This window comes from Xenopus laevis, chromosome 6L (genome assembly GCF_017654675.1).
Source record: "Xenopus laevis strain J_2021 chromosome 6L, Xenopus_laevis_v10.1, whole genome shotgun sequence".
Taxonomy (NCBI): Eukaryota; Metazoa; Chordata; class Amphibia; order Anura; family Pipidae; genus Xenopus; species Xenopus laevis.
In genome coordinates this window covers 96,024,434-96,046,427 of record NC_054381.1, presented here as the reverse complement: position 1 = coordinate 96,046,427, position 21,994 = coordinate 96,024,434, and the positions used below count along the sequence as shown (strand labels likewise).

General features: G+C 37.3%; 1 protein-coding gene across 1 annotated transcript in view; it reads left to right on the top strand.

Annotated features, from left to right (window-relative positions):
* The window catches only part of nedd9.L (neural precursor cell expressed, developmentally down-regulated 9 L homeolog), an 84,818-nt gene that overhangs the window by 13,300 nt on the left and 49,524 nt on the right, over positions 1–21,994 (top strand). Inside the window, exon 2 of the mRNA XM_041566294.1 lies at positions 20,620–20,809. Within this exon, the coding sequence (XP_041422228.1) occupies positions 20,807–20,809 (3 nt within the window). The 5' untranslated portion in view covers positions 20,620–20,806. The remainder of the gene's footprint in view (positions 1–20,619; positions 20,810–21,994) is intronic.

The following is a 21,994-nucleotide window of genomic DNA, read 5'->3' as shown; positions in this document are numbered from 1 at the left end:
TTCCATGCCTGATATAAAATAGTGCTAAGGGAGCATAATGCCAATAGTTTCTACAAGTATTTAGTGCTCCTTTTCTACAGTGGGCATCATACATACAGTATAAGGCATAATTACCTAAAATAAGCTAGCATGTCACTGATTGTGTTAAATATCACATGAACACGATTCGTCAGATACCTTTTGCAAAGTAATAAAATATTTACATATGTTTGTTGTGCTGCAACTGCTGTCCATGTGACAATATGATAGACTTGTAGAGTAGGATATAAAAACAATGTATGAAGACAAGCCCATACCTCACAACATTTTGGAAACACAATTTTTTTGACCACACCCTAATTACCATTTCAATTTTACAAAATTTGCCAGGTTGAAAAGTTTGAACACATTTCTGTGGTTTTTATGTGTTATTACAGTTTTGCTAATGAAGGTGAATTGCCCTTATTGTCCTTATCTATTCTGGGCTCTCTGCCAAAAGCCAATTAAGTTAGAAACTTTGTATATTTTTATGGCTGTTAGGAGATCAAATAGAAAGTAGGGACATTTCAGTACAAATGTGGGTCTGCTGGGTTGAGCTGTTAAAAGTGGACTGAGCCGCTCAAAACGGGACAGTTGGGAGGTATGCAAGCCTGGCTTCAAAGGCTGACATTAAATATACTACACAGTCATGAATAACCTTCAGCCTGGATCATAGCTAAAATCTGATTAATGCTCAGTTGCAAGCAAGAGCTCTAGGGGCACAAGAAAGGGTTCCTTATTGCACATTTAACAGAACTTGTGCCCCCTGGGGATGTTGCTTTCTGTACAGAGCTCCGGATTGAAACTCTGTGCAGAGAGCAGCATCAGTAGACAAAGCCCAGCCCTCTTACAGGACCTGATGCAGGCTGCACCTCCTTCCGCTCCCTAACTTGCATGTGCAAAGCTAGTAGAAAGGGGGGGGGCCTTATGCACCTCTGCCTGCCCATGTTGAATCTAGCCACACTAGAATCAAACAGAAGTCTGCAGATCTCTGCAGACTAGAGGCCAACAACTATCTGCACAATGCCCCGCACTGCATGTAAATTACCCCTTGTGTTTTTTTTACCCAAAATGCAGCCCTTTCTTCCAGCATTCCAGTGCACCTCGGGCAAAGCGTCCTTTTACTTTTATTTTATACAGTAGCATATGTGAGTTGTAGTTCCATTACACCCTTCCTTCATTACTTGTACCAAGCGAAGGCCCTGCCTTAAGTGTTAGCGTCAAGTGTAACCCTTGCTCTACTATTTAGCTGGACACCTTTTGTGGCCTAATATAGCCCAAAATAGCATTACGCTTGCAAACAAAGTGGTCTATTTTATCCTGACTAGTGATGATCGAATCTATTCGCCAGCCATGGATTTGCAGCAAAATTCCCCATTTCGCCATGTGCAATTTTTTTTACGAAACTGCGGCAAAACTCCGTTGTGGGAAAATTCACAGAAAAAAACACCCATTGACTTTAATGCATTTGGACAAAAAAGTCACCATAAGAAAAACACCCATTGACTTTAATGCATTATGACAAAAGTCTGCCATAAAAAAACATTATCTTTAATGCATTAGGACAAAAAAGTCGCCATAAGAAAAAACGGCCATTGACATTGTAGCAAGCATTAAAATTGTCACGTATAAAAATGCCCATTGAAATTTTTCGCCATTTTGGGGCAGATTCGCTCATCACTAAGCCTGACATGAAAGTTTTTGCTTTATGGGTAAGGAGTCACTGCCTATATGCCATTTTACTGATTTGAATACTAGTTATCAACTAACACATGGAACCAAGACCAAGGGGTAGGGCCAGATAAACCACGTTGATAAAGATTTTTCAGCCTGTGCAAAGGCCCTGAAGTGTCCCTCTATAGATGCTATCAAAAGGGACATGTCTTCAGGCAGTGTTTTCAGAACGGCACTCATTTGTCAGAAAGGAAATGCCAAGTCTCCATGTATCCACACTAGTAAATCGTGCACAAGCTGCAGCACGTTACTTTGTGGGCACAAACTTTTATGTTGGGATTCTAGGAAAAATATTGCATCGAGGGGAAAAAACATAGGGTATTGCATGCAGATTTTGATCCTTCAAACAACATCCCAGCAACTGGCTGCATGCAAGATAATTAACTAATAATATTAAAAGTGTTTAACAAATTCCTTTCTAAAGTTTGGAACCGTTCTAATTAATTGCAGTCTAGATAAGATTGCTACACATTTCCCAGGAACCTCGGAGACGGGTACTGAAAGGTTCCTTGATATCTAACCTTAGTGCTTCTCTCACCACCCTTGGATTTAGTTTCTCACAAATCTTAATGTTGCACATCAACTCCTTCCGTCTCCTGGTACAAGAAAGACTATTATTGTGACAAATTCTATCTCCTCTGTCAAAGCTGTGAGTTGATTGAATCTTTTCTGAAACAGTCTTTTCCTTTTAACTTTTGTACAGCCCTTTCATCCTCTCTTTCATCCTTTTCTTAGCATTGTACTGATTTCCCATTTATTGTTACACTGAACAGGCCTGTATGCCTAATACTTGTAGATGGAAATGTAGCTTAACAGTCAGTGGGTCCTAAAAGTTTATAGTCAACACCATTTTTATTCCCATTATTAATTCTGCTTATTTATTGGCTCCATGGGCACTTTAAAAGGTCAAGTAAGAAATGATAGTTGCCTGCCTTATACAAGATATTGGCAAAAGAAACATCATTTCAGATTGTTTGATGTAGTATTTAGTCACACCCCACAGCATGGGGACTCAGACTCAAAACACAGCTGGCAGCCTATATTTGTCAAGACCTTGTTAAAAATTATGTAAGATCATTTGTGAGCCTAAAGCAGCAGCCTCCAGTATGTAGGCTCATAGAATAGGGCCAAAGTAGTGTATGACAGAGCTGACAAATGGGGGCATTCAAACCTAAAAAGGTAAAAAAAATCCTCTGGCACTTGCATTACTTCACTGGTCAGTGGAAGAGAGTATAATGTGTTTGTAACAAAGCCTGGGTCTTAGCACTGGGGTTAAAACAGTAAATTAAATAAAGATCTTCAAATAATCAGTTGCCAGTTGACCAAAGTCTCAGATTATAAATCAAAAACAATGTGCAAACAGCACCCCCCTGCACCCTTGGCAGGCACTGTCAATGCTAAATTTTTGTCAGTTTAATAGCTGGCATCCCACGAAATAGCAAGAGAGTGATTTTCCAAAGCAAACGCAAATTAGCATTCAGATGACTGAAGTATCTTCCCTGTAGAAAAGTACTGGCATTAGTTAAAGCAGCTCTGCACCTACTGAAAGGGATCCTGTGCTCAAGAGGTACATGTTAATATTTGTGTAATATTTCTACTATTATCCTTTATTGTTTTATGTATTTACTCTGCCGAGTGCTGAAATATTTTATATCTCTAAAGAGCACTAAACAAGCCTAATTGAAATATTCACAATAGTGCTTTTCATAGTGTAGGACAATAAGACAATACATTGGAAACTGGTTCCTTCGACCATTGCATAACATTATAACATAACGTTAACTCTGACAGGTACCAATTTATACCACTTCTAAAAGACAGTTTGGAAACTTTTATCTGTAACACAGTTCTGGCACAGAAAATCATCATCCATACAATATGCTTTTTCTCGCTTGGGTGCTAACGATTTGGCTGAGTGATACTGTAGCAATCAGAGCTCCTGCTAAACAACACTAAGCACTAGCACCCTATTAGACAGAATGGTGTTTCACTGGTCAAAGCAGTCTAACACATTCTATCAAACAAACACAGGTACTATCAACAACAAAAATAAGTTAAGTTGTTAAAATTGAGCTGTTCGGTATTTTTGTAAATTCCCAAAGTTTGCATCTGATATTGATGCACATGAAAAAAACCCAAACTGAGTATTTTTGTACTTGCTCGTCCCATCATATGAGCCACTCTGTGCCTGTTTGACTATTTATCTACAGTAAAGCATTAAAAAGTCCAGCCCTGATTACCAGGCTGTTACAGGATACTCTTTGTGTAATATTATCTGAGATGTGGAGGGATGAGGCCGATTTGGTCCAGGGCAGTGACCTCCTGCTGTTTGCTTGCATGGATCAATTTTCACCTTGGTGACAAGAGTGTTAGGCCAATTCTCACCCTGCCAGGCCAGTCAATATCCCTCTTGATATTTATTACTCATAGTATGCTTCAACATCCCAACAAGGCATTTGGTTGATACAAGATTTAAGTATACAGTGCTGAATGTTATTTCACAATACATTTTACAGGGAAATATAAGAATGTTTATACCATAGTATAACCATTTTCTAGATGCAGAAACCATAAATCTTTCAGAGCTTGCACTTTTTTTTTATATATCTAACATGTTAAAGGTACATTTTCATATTACAAAGGTGATATACAGTCTTTGGATTTACATGTCAATATGTCATATTGAAGGTAACAGTTAGCAATGAATTTCTTAGTTTCTGATCAATGTTGCAATTAAAACCTAATTTACTTGGATTTGTTGCACACAGAAGCAAGCAAGTTAGATTATTTTTTAAATTTGTGCTGTAATTCTCACAGTGATAGTATGAGATGGCCACCTGAGAAATATGCCACCAGTTTCTACATAAGAGTGACATTTATGAGGGCAAAAGATCATTTTAAGCACCAATAATTGAGTCAAAGCAACTTGATGCAGGTTAGGCAGCATATCACTGAGTTTATCCTACATACTTGGGTGTTAGTAGTGTTAGTTATTGGACTTAGTATGGCATGACTTACTGTTAGGGGCCTATTAATCAAGCTGTGTTAAATAGGTGATGTTGCCCATAACAACCAATCAGATCTCTGGGGGTTTTTTTTTTAACTTGTAGGTGACTTTTGAAATCTAATTGCTGATTGGTTGTTATGGGCAACATCACTGGTGATGGTTTTTCTCCAATGTTTTACACAGCATGATAAATAGGCCCCTTACCGGGGAATGTAATAAAAGTCGGTAACTGAAAAAATATTTGCAATGCGAAAAGTTATGCCTCTTTGCGAACAAATCTTCCTTTGCACGAATTTAATATAGATTTTGCAAACCTGTTTAGCAACCACTTCCGACAGTGGAAGTAGATTTGCGAATCGTATAGTTTGCGCCAATGCGCAGTAAATGTAATAAAACTTCTTACTGAAAAAGTTGTTACAAACTTTTGCTCCAAAAGATTATGACACCTTCAAGCACTTCTTAAAAGTGGGCAATGTGCAATGAAAATTTGCAATGTGATAGTTTAAATAAGAGTATTACATTGCAAAATGCGAATTTTAATTCTTATTTGTGCAAATTGTTTTGCTCTTTGCGACTTTTATTACATTCTCCCAATAGTGTATTAGCCACTAGGCTATTGGGAAGAACAAGATAGGTGACCCAAAGAAACTGTGGAAAGAATATCTTGCCCCCTACTAAAATGGGATCCCTGCAATTTTGTGTCATTTTATATTTTCGTATTGAATAAGATATTATAGAAGTTGATTTTTTTATTATACATGCCAAAGATACCCAATCCACAAACCTACAGCTAAACAACTTCCAACAGATGATGCATTACTGATTTAATTCTTTATTTATCTCTTTTCTTAAAGTGAAGGCTATGGCCTTCCCATGTTGCACTGGGCTTGTTTATCTCTAACTCTAGCATTGTGCTACAATTGCCAGATATGTGCAGTTACGTGCTGTGTTATCTTAGGGTGGTGGCACACGTGACGATTCTTCGAGTGACTAATCTCCCCGAGATGCCTTCCTGCCGGCAAGAATGTAGGCGATGGGCGACTAATCTCCCCTAACCTTCACGTGTGCCATCAACCTTAAGGAAACTCGAAACAAGAGAAGAAGAAAATAAGGAACAAAAGTGATTGCAAATAGACAGCTCTCAATTAATAAATTAGAATGTGTATATAGTGATTGCCCTAGTTGCTTGTATCAGTGTAAAATACTGTATGTTAAACAAACCATTTAGAGATGATAACACTCGATCCTCCTGGTTTGAACTCTGGTCTCTGGTCTTTATCTCATCCAACATAATAATGGTCAAAAGAGAAAGAAGAAATGTATAGTAATCATTTATCCACACCCACTTTAATATGGTGGGGGGGGGGCAATAATTCGCTAGTACTGCACTGTAACTTTTACAATTGGAATGTAAAGTAGGAGGTAGGTGGGCTGGACTGGAATAGCATTAGCAGATGAACCTATAGAATTTCCCAGGTGAGATTAGAGAGGTTTATCACAAAGTCTATTAGTGGGAAACTACTTTCAGACAGCTTTGTGACTCTGTCTCCACTTTCAGTAGCAAGGGTTGATAGGAGGGTCTGTTATCTGCATATTGGCTCTTTTGTACAGTGAGAAACAATAAACAACCCTGGAACCATTAGTCTTCTGAAAGTTAGTTCAGTGACTGTGTACAGTAAAGCTTTGACTGCCTTGTAGAGCAATTTACTAAGGATGCTTCTCTAATCTCATCCTTGTGGATTTGTCCTGCATTTTATACTGCTGACTATTTCCGCTTAATACAAATTCTCATTTGTTAACAAAACACCATCAAATTGGTTCTGGGGGCCTCAAGGTTCTATACTGAACCCTATGGTATTCTATATTGAGCCCTATTTCCTTTGAACAGAATTAAGTGCATCTGGCATTGTAGATCTTTTGATCAGCCACACAGAAGTTACAAAATGATTTAACAGATGAATTTGTTTTGCATGCGTCTATGTAACATGTCTACTTTCAGCAATGCCTGTAATCTATGCGGAATTCTCAATGTCTGACTACAAATATTATTTACACAAGTCATTTTCTAACCCAATAAATGTCCTTACTATAGCACTCGGCTAACTTCACTCACAAAAGGATTTTTTGTCATTGGGTATATGTCTCATTTGATATAACACATTCCCATATTTTATCGTCATTTAAAAATTATTCAAAAATTGTCATAACTGAGGATACTCAAAATTAAAACATTTCCCTGAAATTTTATGATTCAGTTATTTTTCATATAAAAAAAAATGCAGAAACCTTTTATGCAGAAGCAATGAACTTTACAATCTTTATTCCTCCCTAAATGCCAGTTCCGATTTAGCCAGCATCCAAGAGCCTAGATTCATGCTCTGTCCGTTTGTGTAGAACCTTCATTAGTTGATTGCAGTTGTACGGAAACAAATAATAACATTACCCCATTACCCAAACATGAAAAAGGAATATAAAATGACATTTGCACAAAGCTAGGTTCAATCAGAGGTAAGGCAGTTAATGTAATAAACCGCATGCAGCATTTACAAAAACTGAATTAGGGCATGGAAAAGAAAAATTATTATTCTGCCCAAGCGAGGAGGCTGGAACATATTGTCCTACTTTAAGCATTTCTGTTGAAGCAAATAACTTAAGATTGCTTTATATTGTACCACATTTATTCACAGCCAATAACTTAATGAAACATTGATATAATTACTGTAAAACAAAAAAGTATAAAAATACGATATACAATAAAACTGTAGGTTTTATATTTCATATATTTCCCTTAAACACATGAAATCAAATTAGCATAGCATACTCTTACAAAAAACAGGCATATCTCTATTTATATACATATATACTTTTATTTTTGATGTTACTGTTCTTTTAAGCATTCTCTATCCAGGTATGGGATCCTTTATCCAGAAAGCTCTAAATTGTAGGAACTTAGAAAGGCTATTCCCCACATTCCATTTAATTAAATAATTAAAAATTTTAAAACTAATTTTCTGTTTCTCTGAAATAATAAAACAGTACCTTGTGCATGATCCCAACTAAGATATAAATCATCTGTATTGGAGGCAAAATACCCCTACTGGGTTTATTTAAGTCATAAAATATGGAGATCACTCATCTAGAAAACTCTCCTGGATAACAGATACATGTTTATATTATATCAGAATGAGAAACATATCAGTTAATATACAGTATGTTGACATATAGACAACTGTCTATAATGTGGGTCTCTTATTCTGACACAGCACCAAGGAATCAGGCCAACTGTGGGTGCTGTAATTTTCTCCAGCGGTTTGTATTCCCACCATTGTAATCCGATCTTTTGGCCATAGGGACAATGATCAAATTCAAGTATCACCCACCTAAAAAGAGTGGATCTTATAGTGTAGTTAAGGTTGCCAACTGCCTGGTATGTTACCGGGCCTGGCCAGTAAAAATGATGGTTGATCCCAATGTTATAAATAGAGAAAAAGGATAAACATACAGGAAGGCCGGTATTTTTTTCCAGAAAAGGTGGCAACCGTAAGGGGCACATTTTAAGGGTCGAATATCGAGGGTTAATAAACCCTCGAATTCGACCCTTGAATTTAAATAGTATCGTAGGATTTGCGCTAAATCCTTCAAATTCGATATTCGAAGGATTTAGCGTAAATCCTACGATCGATCGATCGAAGTAAAAATCGTTCCACTGATCGATAAAATCCTTTGAATTGAACGATTCGAACGATTTTAAACGATCGATCAAAGGATTTTTCTTCGATCGAAAAAAAGATTAGAAAATTGTACCTCGGTAGGTTTAAACTGCTGAAGTATGTAGTCAAAGTTTTTTTTTAAGAGACCATACTTCGACTAACGATTTTTACGGGTTGTTTGTTCGGGTTGAAGTCGAAGGTCGTAGTAGCCTATTCGATGGTCGAAGTACCCAAAAAAATACTTCGAAATTCGAAGTTTTTTTCATTCGAATCCTTCACTCGAGCTTAGTAAATGTGCCCCTAAGTGTAGTGCTAGTTTAAATTGCAGTAAATCTGGTTCTTGTGACTAAAGAATTGTATTGAAGTGGGCTGTATTGAAGCGTATATCAATTACTATTATCTACTATTACTATTATCTACTATACCTCTACTAATTAAACACAGAAGCTGTAGCTGGGCAGTAGGAGATTTGACAGCTATTCAGACAGTGCCCAGTACCAAGTATTATAGATTTTATACTGTTAACAGAATAACAGAAGTGATGTAAAAGTAAATACAGTGAAACCTCAATTTTACATCCCTTGATTTGAAGTTGTTGTTTTATGGTCCCACCTACTGTATATATTTTGCATAATACTTTTTTTCTGATTTTACTTTTTCCTGGATGTTACACCATTTTTCTGGTTTCCTGAAAAGCATAAAATGGGGGTTCTACTGTAGAACAAAATTGCAGGGTTTATTCCAGATCCCTATATTTTACAGTGATGTCTCACGCAACAATGACCTTCAGCCTTTTAAGTATAAAGGCATATTTATGAAAGAGCAATACTCTTTTAACCCTCTATTTATTTCTATTGGATTTGCAGAGACATATTGCAGAGACAATAGAGACTAGTGGAATTTTACCCCATCAAACTGTGGCTAGCTCCACTTTCACTTTTTGATAAATATGACCAGAAGTGACTGAAAGCACCCTGCAGTGTCCCCTGTGGCTGCAGCCGGATAATTGTTGTGCTGCAAATAGTTTTTGCCAAAGGATTGTTGTTTGAAGCTTAGCAAATACTGATGGGGGATTGTTGGCCTCTGGCAAACAGAGCCTCACTATAAACAATGATAATTCTGTCTATCTCTATGGGCCTATTTATTAAATCTTTCATTTTTCTGATCGAGGGGGAAAAATCAAATTTTTAGAGGAAAAAAACCTTCAAAATATCAAGATTTATTATACAAAGTCATGTAGAAGTCAATGACAGATGTCCTCTTTACAATTTGAAGATGTTTTTTGCCATTGTGATCTGTGCTGGTTTTCATTAGATAATCAAATCTATCTCTTCCAATTGCAATTGCAGTGTGATCTATCGGGACAGGAGGAGAACTCCTATACCACTAGGCCAGGTCTGTCAACCTGGGTAATATATGGATGCCTTCACTGCAGTAATAACAACTCCATTGGTTTTCACATCTGTACTAAGCAGCACAATGACCATGAAAATCTATGATTCCCAAAATAAATTATACCTATTATTGATAATATTCATTTCAAATGTTACCCTCTACCCAGACAGATATAGGACTACATCACCCATGGTGCCCTTTAAAAAAAACAAAGAAAATGCCAATGCCCCATGTGTGAAGTCATTGACATTAATGACATTCACCTGTTACTGTGCACAAGGGCCAGATTTTGTTTTGGAAACTCTGCGATTCATTTTTATTCTAAAATATGCCCTATGTGTGCAGTTTCAGGCAGAGCCATTCACTTACTGCACAAACAGGACAGTTCAGAACAGAATTAGTGTTTTCTCCACCAGCTTTTTTCTGCTGGTGGATAAACCCCACATGCAACAAGTGCCTTACTGAAATTCAGAAATGTTCATAAATATCAACTTCTTTTTTTGAGGTAGATAATCTCTTGGACCAACAAGTGAAAGAAATTTGGGGCTAGGGCAGCTCCATTTATTTCCTGACCTAACAATGACCCCACATATGGGCAGTCTGAATTTGCTCATTGGTTTGGTTGGTCCAGTTTTCTGGAGGACTTTATCCAACCACCTATGGTGTGATCAAACCCAAAGGACAGTTTTTGAGGCTAAAAACACACAGGTGCTCATACGGTTCAAAGTGTAAAAAAGTGATGGAATTCTATGCAAAATATGTACATGCGTGGCCAGCTTTTGTCTCTGCATGCACCATCATTTCCATTTCAAATGAGAAACTGTTGTTCATCTCTGTTTTGTTGGTTAAATAGCCAATGTGTTAATTACTTATTTACATTTGTCTTGTTGTATTTCAGGTTTAAATAAACCTGATATTTGCTCATCAGGAAAGAACACTAAGCTCATTAACTTGTGCGTGTGAAAGTGTGTTCCCAGGAGGAACATAATTGCCTCCTTGTGCAATGTACATAGCATGGCCTGCATTCTCTTATCAAGGCTACTGGAACATTTTGTTTTGCTTTAAACAACCTCAAATATACATCTTAATGTTTTGGTTCTAGTAAACAGAAAGTGTAACAGATAGACTTTAGAAATCAGGTTCTAAGAAAAAACAAAACCCATAAATAAGTACAGTACATCCTCATACCATGATTTCATCCTAAATACACAGGGGAGTATGGGGTAAGGTCTTCTGTACAGGTTGTCTTGTACTTATTTTTCTAAAATAGGCAGTAAAGGACAAGGGAGCAGTTAACTGTTTCTACAGAAGGGTCTATTCCTCATGAACAAAAGCAAAAGAAACATCTATTTACAAGTGGAAGGACAATAGGGGAGCAAAACTGACTTTCCTGGTTCAGAGGATGGATGGGGGGGCAATAACTGGTTATGGTTTTTCATACTATGTAGAGTTCCTACGGAACAACAGATATAAAGTGGTCCCTGAGCCTTTGTTCACAAGTAGTGACCAATAGATGACCCTTCCACCCCTCCCCATCCAAATAGATAGCTAAAATGTGTGGGTTAGGGGAACAGTACACACAAAAGCTAAGAATATATACCATGACCCAACACTAAGGGGCCGATTCACTAAGGGTCGAATTTCGAAGTTAAAAATACTTCGAAATTCGACCCTCGGATTGAAATCCTTCGACTTCGAATATCGAAGTCGAAGGATTTAGCGCTGATCCTGCGATCGATCGATCGAAGGATTTTCCGTTCGATCGAACGATTAAATCCTTCGAATCGAACGATTCGAAAGATTTTAATCCAACGATCGAAGGAAAATCCTTCGATCAAAAAATCACAGGCAAGCCTATGGGGACCTTCCCCATAGGCTAACATTGACTTCGGTAGCTTTTAGCTGCCGAAGTAGGGGGTCGAAGTTTTTTTTAAAGGGGAAGTACTTCGACTATCGAATGGTCGAATAGTCGAACGATTTTTCGTTCGATTCGTTCGATTTCGTTCGACTTCGAACGAATTTAACCAATTCGATGGTCGAAGTACCCAAAAAATACTTCGAAATTCGAAGTATTTTTCAATCGAATCCTTCACTCGAGCTTAGTGAATCAGCCCCTAAATCTGGCCATAGATGTAAAGATCTTTAAAAGAGATGAGATCACGATTATCTCGAAACGATAGTTTAAATGTACGATGTGTCCATCAACTAAAAAGACCATTTCAGGCGATATTGCCAGCAAAACTGAAGGGTAGCTGCCTGCTTGGCCCTGCAAACATAGATAGATTGCACTGGGGCCGATAAAAATATTTTAACCTGGCTGATAAATTTTCTGACAGATGTTGGACGAAAAATCGTAAGATGTACAATTGTTCGAATCCCACTAACTTCACGATAATTTGATGGATTGGTCGGATATCGCTAAAATTGGTAGTTCGGCAATGAGAAATCTTTGCGTCTATGGGGACCTTAACTCGACTCCCACCACTTGCAGCATGTACTTCATTTATCAAATCTGAAAAATCTGGTTAACCAGATTGGCCACCTTGCTATCTTATACTCTCTTTGAAATCTGTATCCTTCGGGTAAGGCCACACTGGGCATTTTGGGGAGATTTGGCGACGAGATTGGTCCCTGCAAAGACGAGGCGATTAGTCGCCAAACGAGCAAATCTCCCCAAAACACCCAGTGTGGCCTTACCCTTAGATGACAAAGCAAATTGTATACACATTTTCTATGTAGCACTGATATCTTGCCTTGTGCAAATGAATGAATAACAGATGCCAATTCTTGTGCTGGTATGTTAATGTGCCAGCAAGTACAGCAAGGTACAGAGCTTAATACAAGGCTTAATACAAGGCACAGCACTATAGGGCTCTCACAGAAGGCAATTACTGCTGGCTTGATTTAACTTCCTCCAGATTGTTTCACTTGCCTTTTACGCCAAGGTTTTTATGTTGTGAAAGATCCCATATTGAGTGAAACAGTAACTTCCTTATACTGTATGTAAATTCACTTGTTAAAATTAAGCCAGCAGACAACTTTCATTTAAATGAGAATCAGAATCTATTGTGCCTCCCTGTTTACAGAGAAAAGACAAGAATAGGAAAAGTACTGGAAGCATTTTTGTGCCCAAATGGGGGCATAGTATAGTGCAAAATATTGTACTGGAGGTCTAATTGGTATAGCAGAATTCTTGGGGAAAACACTACACATCAAATTGTTATAATTTTTATTGTACTTTTACCCTGTTAGTACATCAGGACGGGAATTTTCTTTGAAAGAGGATGTTAAAGCTAATACACACAAAAACAAACAGCCAGCCCCACTGCCAAACATTTAACATTGCATGTAATCATTTTCCAGCAGCCTTTCATTCCAATACAATAACTGCAAATGTTAACATTCACTTTTACTTGGCCATGTGTGCTGCACTTTCAATATGAGTGAATTCAAACTCCCTTATCTACAGATGTAGAGTTATCTTTGCCACCGTGATGGAGGAAAACACCTGGCCAGATATGAATCACTTTAAACACAAAGTAGTTATGTCTACTCTTTTGTTGGGCAATTGGCAAATAGAGGACTAAGTAACGGAAAGCCTGTATTATGCCAGTACTGTTATGGAATTTCCTGAAATAGTAATAATTATTTTATGTGAAATATAGAAAAAAAAGAAAAGAAAATTAAATTCCTGCCTTCAATGCTTTCTGTCTGGTGTTTAATCTGCTGGGCATTGCAATACAGGTATGGGACCTGTTATCCAGACTGCTCAGGACCTGGGATTTTCCAGATAAGGGATCTTTTGGTTCTTTGGAACTTCATACCTTAAGTCTTCTAAAAACTATTTAAACATTATATAACCCCAATAGGATTGTTTTCTACCAATAACGATTAATTATATATTAGTTGGGATCAAGTACAAGGTACTGTTTTATTATTACAGATACATTTTTTTTTAATTATTCAATTAAAATGGAGTCTATGGGAGATGACCTTCTTGTCATTCGGAGCTTTCTGGATAACGGGTTCCTGGATAACAGATCCTATACCTGTAGTTAAAAAAACAAATCATAATTAACAATTATTAAAGTGCCATCATATTCCATAGCATTGTACAATAAAAAACAATGTATGCATAGAAATTACAAAGTACACACAAATGCAAGTAGAGGCACTGGAATGGATCTATGGTCTTCCAGTACAAATTCAGTAGATTCAACATTTGGTGGCACTAAAGGGTTATAGGCAATGTTCTCTCTAATTCTGTCTCAGCTATGTGCACAAAAAAGTATTATTATTATATTAATATTAAAATGGAATATATGTTGATATGTATAAGAACCAGACATTCCCCTGGCCCATACTGGACAATAAGCTGAGCATTGTTTTTCTGCACTCTGATGCTAGGTGGTGCACCTAGTCTTTCTAACCTCAACTCTGCCGTGGCTGCTTAAGAAAACTACACCTGATAGAGTCACATAGGGTAACCTAGTTGTCTATGTACCTGTAATCATAGATCACGTGTCCTATCATACTACATTTATAATATATGGCATCAGTCCCTACAGACTAAACCTTATTTACTTTATTATTGAATCAATGTGATGTATCAACAGACTCTTTGCAGCTTTCAAATGGGTGTCGCTGACCCCTCAATAAAGCATACGCTCTATAAGGCTGCAAATCTATAGTTATTGCTAATTTTTATTACTCATCTTTCTATTTAGACCATCTCCTATTCATATTCCAGTCTCTTATTCAAATCAATGCATGGGTGCTAGGGTAATTTGGACCCTAGCTACCAGATTGCTTAAAATGCAAATTTAAGACCTGCTGAATAAAAAGCTAAATAACTCAAAAACCTTACATATTAAAAAATAAAAACCAATTAAAGATTGTCTCAGAATATCACTCTCTACATCATATTAAAAGTTATACCAAAGGTGAACAACTCCTTTAAGTCCTTTTTCCTATTATACAACATTTATAAGAAATGGCATAATTCTCTACAGACTAAACCTTTCAGCAGCAGTAACATATATTATCAAAATATACTTCCAGGGCATAAAAGCTAATTACAGTGTTATAACATGATAATTTATTATACCCTCACTGTGCAAGAATAAGAGGTCATTCCACCCCCTGGCCAAGAATAGGATCACAAAAGGGGCCTATGTAGACACATCTCGCAACGGAATTTTCAAACCTGCCCAACAAATATCTGGCCAATCACTGACCAGATATTTGCATGTTTAGCCTCATAAAATAATGGGCAGATTTGTCATAAATGACAGAAAACAAAATTTGACTAGTATGGATGTGACTACAGTCATGACTTTACCAGAAATTTTTCCTAAAATTTATTTATAAAAATTAACAAAAATGAATCATGACCATGTGTTAGGTGCAGAAAAAAGTTCATAAATCATGAATGGTGCAAAATCACTAAAAACACTAAAAACATCCCACTTTACATTTATTTATATGGCATCTCAATAGGTTTTAAGTGGCATTATTTAATTCTAGATTTTTTTGTAATTTCCACAATGTTGTGGATGCAGTCATAATTTTGCTGCGATATAACACTGTTTTTTAATCAATCATCCCCAAAGCCATTAAACTGCTCACTTGTATGTATTGACCATATTCCGATCATTGTCATTGTAGGGCCAGCTTTAGCAATAGGTTAGTAGTGCTTGTTGCCTCATGGCTTTACTCTGAATAAGAGACGATCATTAATATGCAAACTGGAGTCCTTCTGAATTAATCAAAAAGTATGATAATTAAGGCAGAAGGTAGAGACAGTAGACGCTGTAGACAATGTGTCTCATCCATTCATATTCAAATAATGCTCGTCATAGTACTGTCTGATAAAGCTTCCTTATGCAGCAGATAAGAATGGTATTTTCTATAGACAAATGGAAGTAGAGTGCCATTTTCTTTCTCTTATCACCATATTATAACGGACAGAGGGATATATATATAAGTAAGAAAACCAAGCAATTGCGTTCCCACAGTTTCATAATATGAACATGTGAACTTCCTTCTGCAAGATGTTACGCAGAAATGTTTTCCTTTCCATATATTGGCCAGTGCTGGTTTTCAACCCTCTTGACTATGTCAGAAGCTTACTCTTTTGTGAGCAGGGCAACAACAATGGCCTCCTCAATCTATGTGAATGCAGCTTGATTGGGATGGAATGCTGGAAAACCCTTGGGCATGGACACATTAGTATGCAATAGTTTATAAGCTCTTCTAATGTTTGATAACACCTAAGCACAGATTTATTTATTTATAATATTTTTATAACTGTACCCCTGTTGGTGCTTATGCCTTGTAAAGCACTGCATATAATTGTGGTGCTATATAAATAAATACACACAGTGCATTCCTCTACTGATGGGTGTTCACAGGCCTAACTGGGCAAAGATCCATTCTGGCAATCTTACCAAACTAGTTGATCCACTTCTGTATGACCAGCTAAAGACAAGGGGGCTAATTCCCTAAGCAGCGAAAATGCGATAGCGACGCCTTTGCCGCACTTCGCCAGGCGAAGTTTCGCCACGGCGCCGATAATTAACTAAAATCCGAAGTTGCGCTCAGGGAGGTGAACGGTAGCGAATTTGCGCTATCGTTAACATTTATGATCTTTTTCAGCCTATCAGCCTTAAAAAAGGAAAAGACGCCAGCGTTTTTTGGGACTTAGAAAAAACTTTTTTTGAAGCAATCTACTCTATTGCACTACGCCTGGTCTGAGGTTGCGAAGGCAAGTCTGGCGCAAGAGGTAACGTTCAGTAAAATGCGCAAATTAGCGAATTATCGTAGTTACGTTGACCCTTTGCCATAGCGCAACTTCGCCTGGTATAAGGGTGCGAAGTAGTGCCAGAGTAGGTCCACTTCGCTAGCAAATTTACGTCAGCATAACCAGCAAGTGTAAACCAAGAGAGCTGAAAAGCAGGAAGTAGTGTTCTGGCTATTATGTTAAATATCCAGTCACTCCAGTCTGTTTTTACACTGAACAATTCCTTTAATTTTAAAGGGCCATGAAGCAGTCTGTTAACAAGATTCCCCTAGTAACTGAGTATGTCATCAGAGCAGGAACCTTATTCTAACCATGTATTGAAACTTCTTGCACATATGTATTTATTCTCAGTGTTTATTTTTTAGCTATACAACTGTTTGTGTTTTAGCTTTGCAAAGCACTGTATACACATGTCGTACTATATAAATACAAATACTAATCACATTTATAGTAACCAGTTTGATTAGTTGGCTCTGGAATTCTCAAATTTTGTTTCTCTTTCCCAGCCAAAAGCACTGCCATGTGTTCACATTTGTATGCCAAGTGTGTGATAACATGGACTCCTACAGCAGTGTGTACTGGACTGTGATTGGCCCACATATAGAACTGATTATAATGTATGTATAAAACAATTAAAATGAAGAAATACTTTACACTGCTTATAAAAACACTGATACAGAAGGATAGGAAGCCCATATCAGTACAGCTCACAATCTAAGGGAAAGAATATTACGTTAATGAATGTGTATAGAGTGCTTACAGTTCCTTCCTTTGCTATTTATTTTGTGAGCCCTGCCCTTAAAACTGGACATGGGAGTTGCTTCTTTATTGTGAGATCCATCTGTTGTCTCTGAATCTGGTTATAACAAACAAGGGAAAGTTGTGCTCACCACTATTTTTTAAAACCATTAGGCGGGGGTGCAATGAGGCTGTGACCACAAAATACATATAGTCAAATACAAGAGTCCTCTGCACTCAACCCATTATCAATATATTTAAGACAGCGACATTTTGTGCATACTGCTACTAAAAAATGCCTTACCCTTTAAACAAAACAGGGATTGTTTGTCCATATATTGCAATATATTTAAGCTGGCCAACTACGTCAAAGTCATCCCATATCTGGCCAGTCCTATGCTCAATTTTATCTGATTCATTAAGAATTCTATTGCTTCATTATACATTTTACAAAGGGACTAGGTATTACCTGCAACTTAACTTGCTGCTTTCAAAGTAAACCTCCATACTTGGCTGCCCTTTTATTAGACACCAGTGGGATCACCTGACTATAGCTGGGAAGGGTGGGAGCTACAACATGGAGCTGGTCACTGCTCCTGTATAAACTATAACAAACAAGGGAAAGTTGTGCTCACCACTATTTTTTAAAACCATTAGGCGGGGGTGCAATGAGGCTGTGACCACAAAATACATATAGTCAAATACAAGAGTCCTCTGCACTCAACCCATTATCAATATATTTAAGACAGCGACATTTTGTGCATACTGCTACTAAAAAATGCCTTACCCTTTAAACAAAACAGGGATTGTTTGTCCATATATTGCAATATATTTAAGCTGGCCAACTACGTCAAAGTCATCCCATATCTGGCCAGTCCTATGCTCAATTTTATCTGATTCATTAAGAATTCTATTGCTTCATTATACATTTTACAAAGGGACTAGGTATTACCTGCAACTTAACTTGCTGCTTTCAAAGTAAACCTCCATACTTGGCTGCCCTTTTATTAGACACCAGTGGGATCACCTGACTATAGCTGGGAAGGGTGGGAGCTACAACATGGAGCTGGTCACTGCTCCTGTATAAACTATAACAAACAAGGGAAAGTTGTGCTCACCACTATTTTTTAAAACCATTAGGCGGGGGTGCAATGAGGCTGTGACCACAAAATACATATAGTCAAATACAAGAGTCCTCTGCACTCAACCCATTATCAATATATTTAAGACAGCGACATTTTGTGCATACTGCTACTAAAAAATGCCTTACCCTTTAAACAAAACAGGGATTGTTTGTCCATATATTGCAATATATTTAAGCTGGCCAACTACGTCAAAGTCATCCCATATCTGGCCAGTCCTATGCTCAATTTTATCTGATTCATTAAGAATTCTATTGCTTCATTATACATTTTACAAAGGGACTAGGTATTACCTGCAACTTATCTTGCTGCTTTCAAAGTAAACCTCCATACTTGGCTGCCCTTTTATTAGACACCAGTGGGATCACCTGACTATAGCTGGGAAGGGTGGGAGCTACAACATGGAGCTGAATCTGGTTAGCCTGTTCCACAAGTAAGTTCTCCCCATGCCTCTGAGAGTGTTCTCCCACATACAGGAAGGTTAGTTGGCTCCTGATGAAATTAAGCCATATGCAAGGGTGGTGTAAATGCAATTTTTTAAATTAGACTGCAAGCTCTACTGGGGCAGGGACTGATGTGAATGACAAACAGTCTCTGCAAAGCTCTGCTTAATATGGCATCACTATCTAAATAAAGGATAATAATAACTTTCCTCCTTTAACTGTAAGCATGGTACCTCTATCCAGGCATTCAATGTTATGGATCAGAGTTTTTCCAGTGTGTTGAAAGAATGAGTTTCCTTTTATATTTGCCTTTTATTTTAAGCTCATTAATCATTGAACAACTACTATAACATACAACATAAATACCCCTACACATACTGTAGACCTGTCACCGCTCAGTATTTTTATTTGTCTTCTGTTCTATGCCCTTGAACCTCAGTGAGCATACAGTATATAACAGAAATTGTTGACAGGGATAGGTATGGAGAATAGATTAATAAATAAACATCCCGTTTAAGCACTACTGAATTTCTTAGCTGGGAACACCCAACCATTTACATCCTTGTGTACTTACTAAAAGTAATTGAACATATTGTTTATTATATTACAATTATCTAGCCCTGCAGTATAGAATGCTGCACAGTCAGAGACAGGGCTGCCACCTTTTCTTGAAAAAAATATTAGCTTTCCTATATTTTTGTCTTTCCTGAATAAATTACATTGGCACAAAGCATATTTTTTGCTGTACAATACAAGCAAGGTAACCCAATTATTTTTTTTACTGCAATTCAAGCAGTGTCATCACTCATAATTGCTTTTACATTTTTGTTTGGTTCATAGCATATATCTGCAAAGGGGCCCTGTTAGAAATGGCATCCTACATTTGGCAGCAAATACAAAGTTGTGTGCCCTTGTGAGCTTTCTGGTTGCAGCAGTCCCACACAGCACAGAAGTAGAACACTCCCTTATTTGCCCAAACACCTGCCTCAGTGAACACTGCTTTCATTATAATGACAAATCAGGCAGTTAATTAAGGCCATGCTGATAATTCTGTATGAATATTAGATTCACAACTCTTAGATAAATGAGACCTTGCTCTGCACAGGTAAAAATATACTGTTTAGATATTGAAAAGTGGGAAGGTAAAGTATTCGTAATAATTATTTGGAAGGCGGAGAAATCAAATTTATCCATTGCAGTCTGTTGCTGCTTGCCATTTGTATGCCAAGAAAAGCTAAATTTTTCACTAGCATTTTAAAAAAATTGCTTTTTAAATCAAATGCTATAGAACATTTCCAAGTGGTCAAGATGTCGATTGGCCAATTTTAAATATCCAGTTGGATAGAGCACTCCGTCTGTTTGTTGAAGTGGTCCTTCGGCCTGTATTCTCAGCGTTGTAATTCGATCATTCGGTCCTACTTCCCACAATTGGATCACCCTGATATCGCCCACCTCAAGGTGGGCGTATTGGGGAGAGAAATGCTCATTTGGTGATCTCGCAAATGAGCGGTTCTCTGCATGTATGGCCAGCTTTAGCGCGAAAATTTCCATTACATTAATAATGATGCAATAAAAAAATTAAGCAGTAAATATTGAGCTTTAATATACTCATTTCACTGCATTTTTTCAGATGTACACAGAGCACAAGGAAACAGCGTGGAACAAGGAAATCCAGGAAAGGAATGCCTGGTAAATAATGGTGATAATCTTTGAAATATAGGCAGTTCAGCCCAAGTTGGATTTCCTACAGAGATGTATATCAAGCTTTCACATTGAATAGCCTAACTCCAAGAGGAAGACATTACAAAAGACAAACAATGGTAAGCACAAAATTGATTGCATGCCCCATATATAGGGAGGGAGTATTTACCCCAAAACAATTGTTGATTCATGCTCAAGCGCCTTCAAGTACCATTGCCAAGTGACCCATATCAAAAAAGCAACAGTTTGCTTTAATTATCTCACTTGTACTTGGCTGGTCAGAGTTAATTATTGGTTGCTTGCTATAGGTTACTGTTTTGGTGAAAGCTAAAGCCTATGTTCCATACTGTCTTGTATAGGATTTTATAGATAGAGTCAGCTATTTTACATTAAGGTAATGGTGTTTGGCTACATAAAGAATCCTAGAGCTTAGTGACTTAAGAGACAGATATCTCTCGGAGTCATACCTGAATGAGGATGTCAGTGTCCACAATTTATAATGGCTGCTACACCAGAGACATGCACAATGCATTTTACTGCAAAGAAAAACTAGTTCTAATTTAATAAATAACCCCTTAATACATATATCCCTGCATGATTATATAACATCATTATTATAACAACAGTATTTTTTCATAGTAGAATTATGTAATAATTTGATTTCAAATTATACTTTCTCTTTATAATGACATTACCTCTTTTAAAAATGGTTTACTTTGACTTTATGTATAACTTTGTCATTAATAAATATGCATAGATTATTCTGGAGAGAAATCCACATTTATGTGACTGGGGCTGCTGTGATGGTTGGTCTTATATGGAAATATAAATGCTCTTGAAAAGAAACTTGTCAGGAAAGTCTGTAGAAAGCTTGCTCGCTCTAAAAACTAACATTATAGCTGGTGACAGATGGTCTTGAACCTCCAGGTAGAAAAGCCCTGGCCCGCTCGGGACTCCAAGTGTGCAGAGGGCTTTGACTGATTTGCAGTATTTGTGTTCGAAAGATATGATTTTATTCATGGTTAGAGAGTAGGGGTATCTGTGAAAGATGTATCTGGAACACTATTCTACTACTCCAAATAAATAAATTACTCCTGGGTGTTATCCTTACCTTATACATTTATCCTTGTGTTATAAGACAGTGGGAGAGCTTATTGTTGCCATCTTTATATATGACCGTGTGACATGCCAATGAAGCAGAAGTAGATACCTTTTATGGATTATGGAACAAAAGCAGATGTTAGCCCTTAATTCAGCATAGAAAGGACCCATTAAAAGGTGCAGAAACAAATGCTGCCACATCA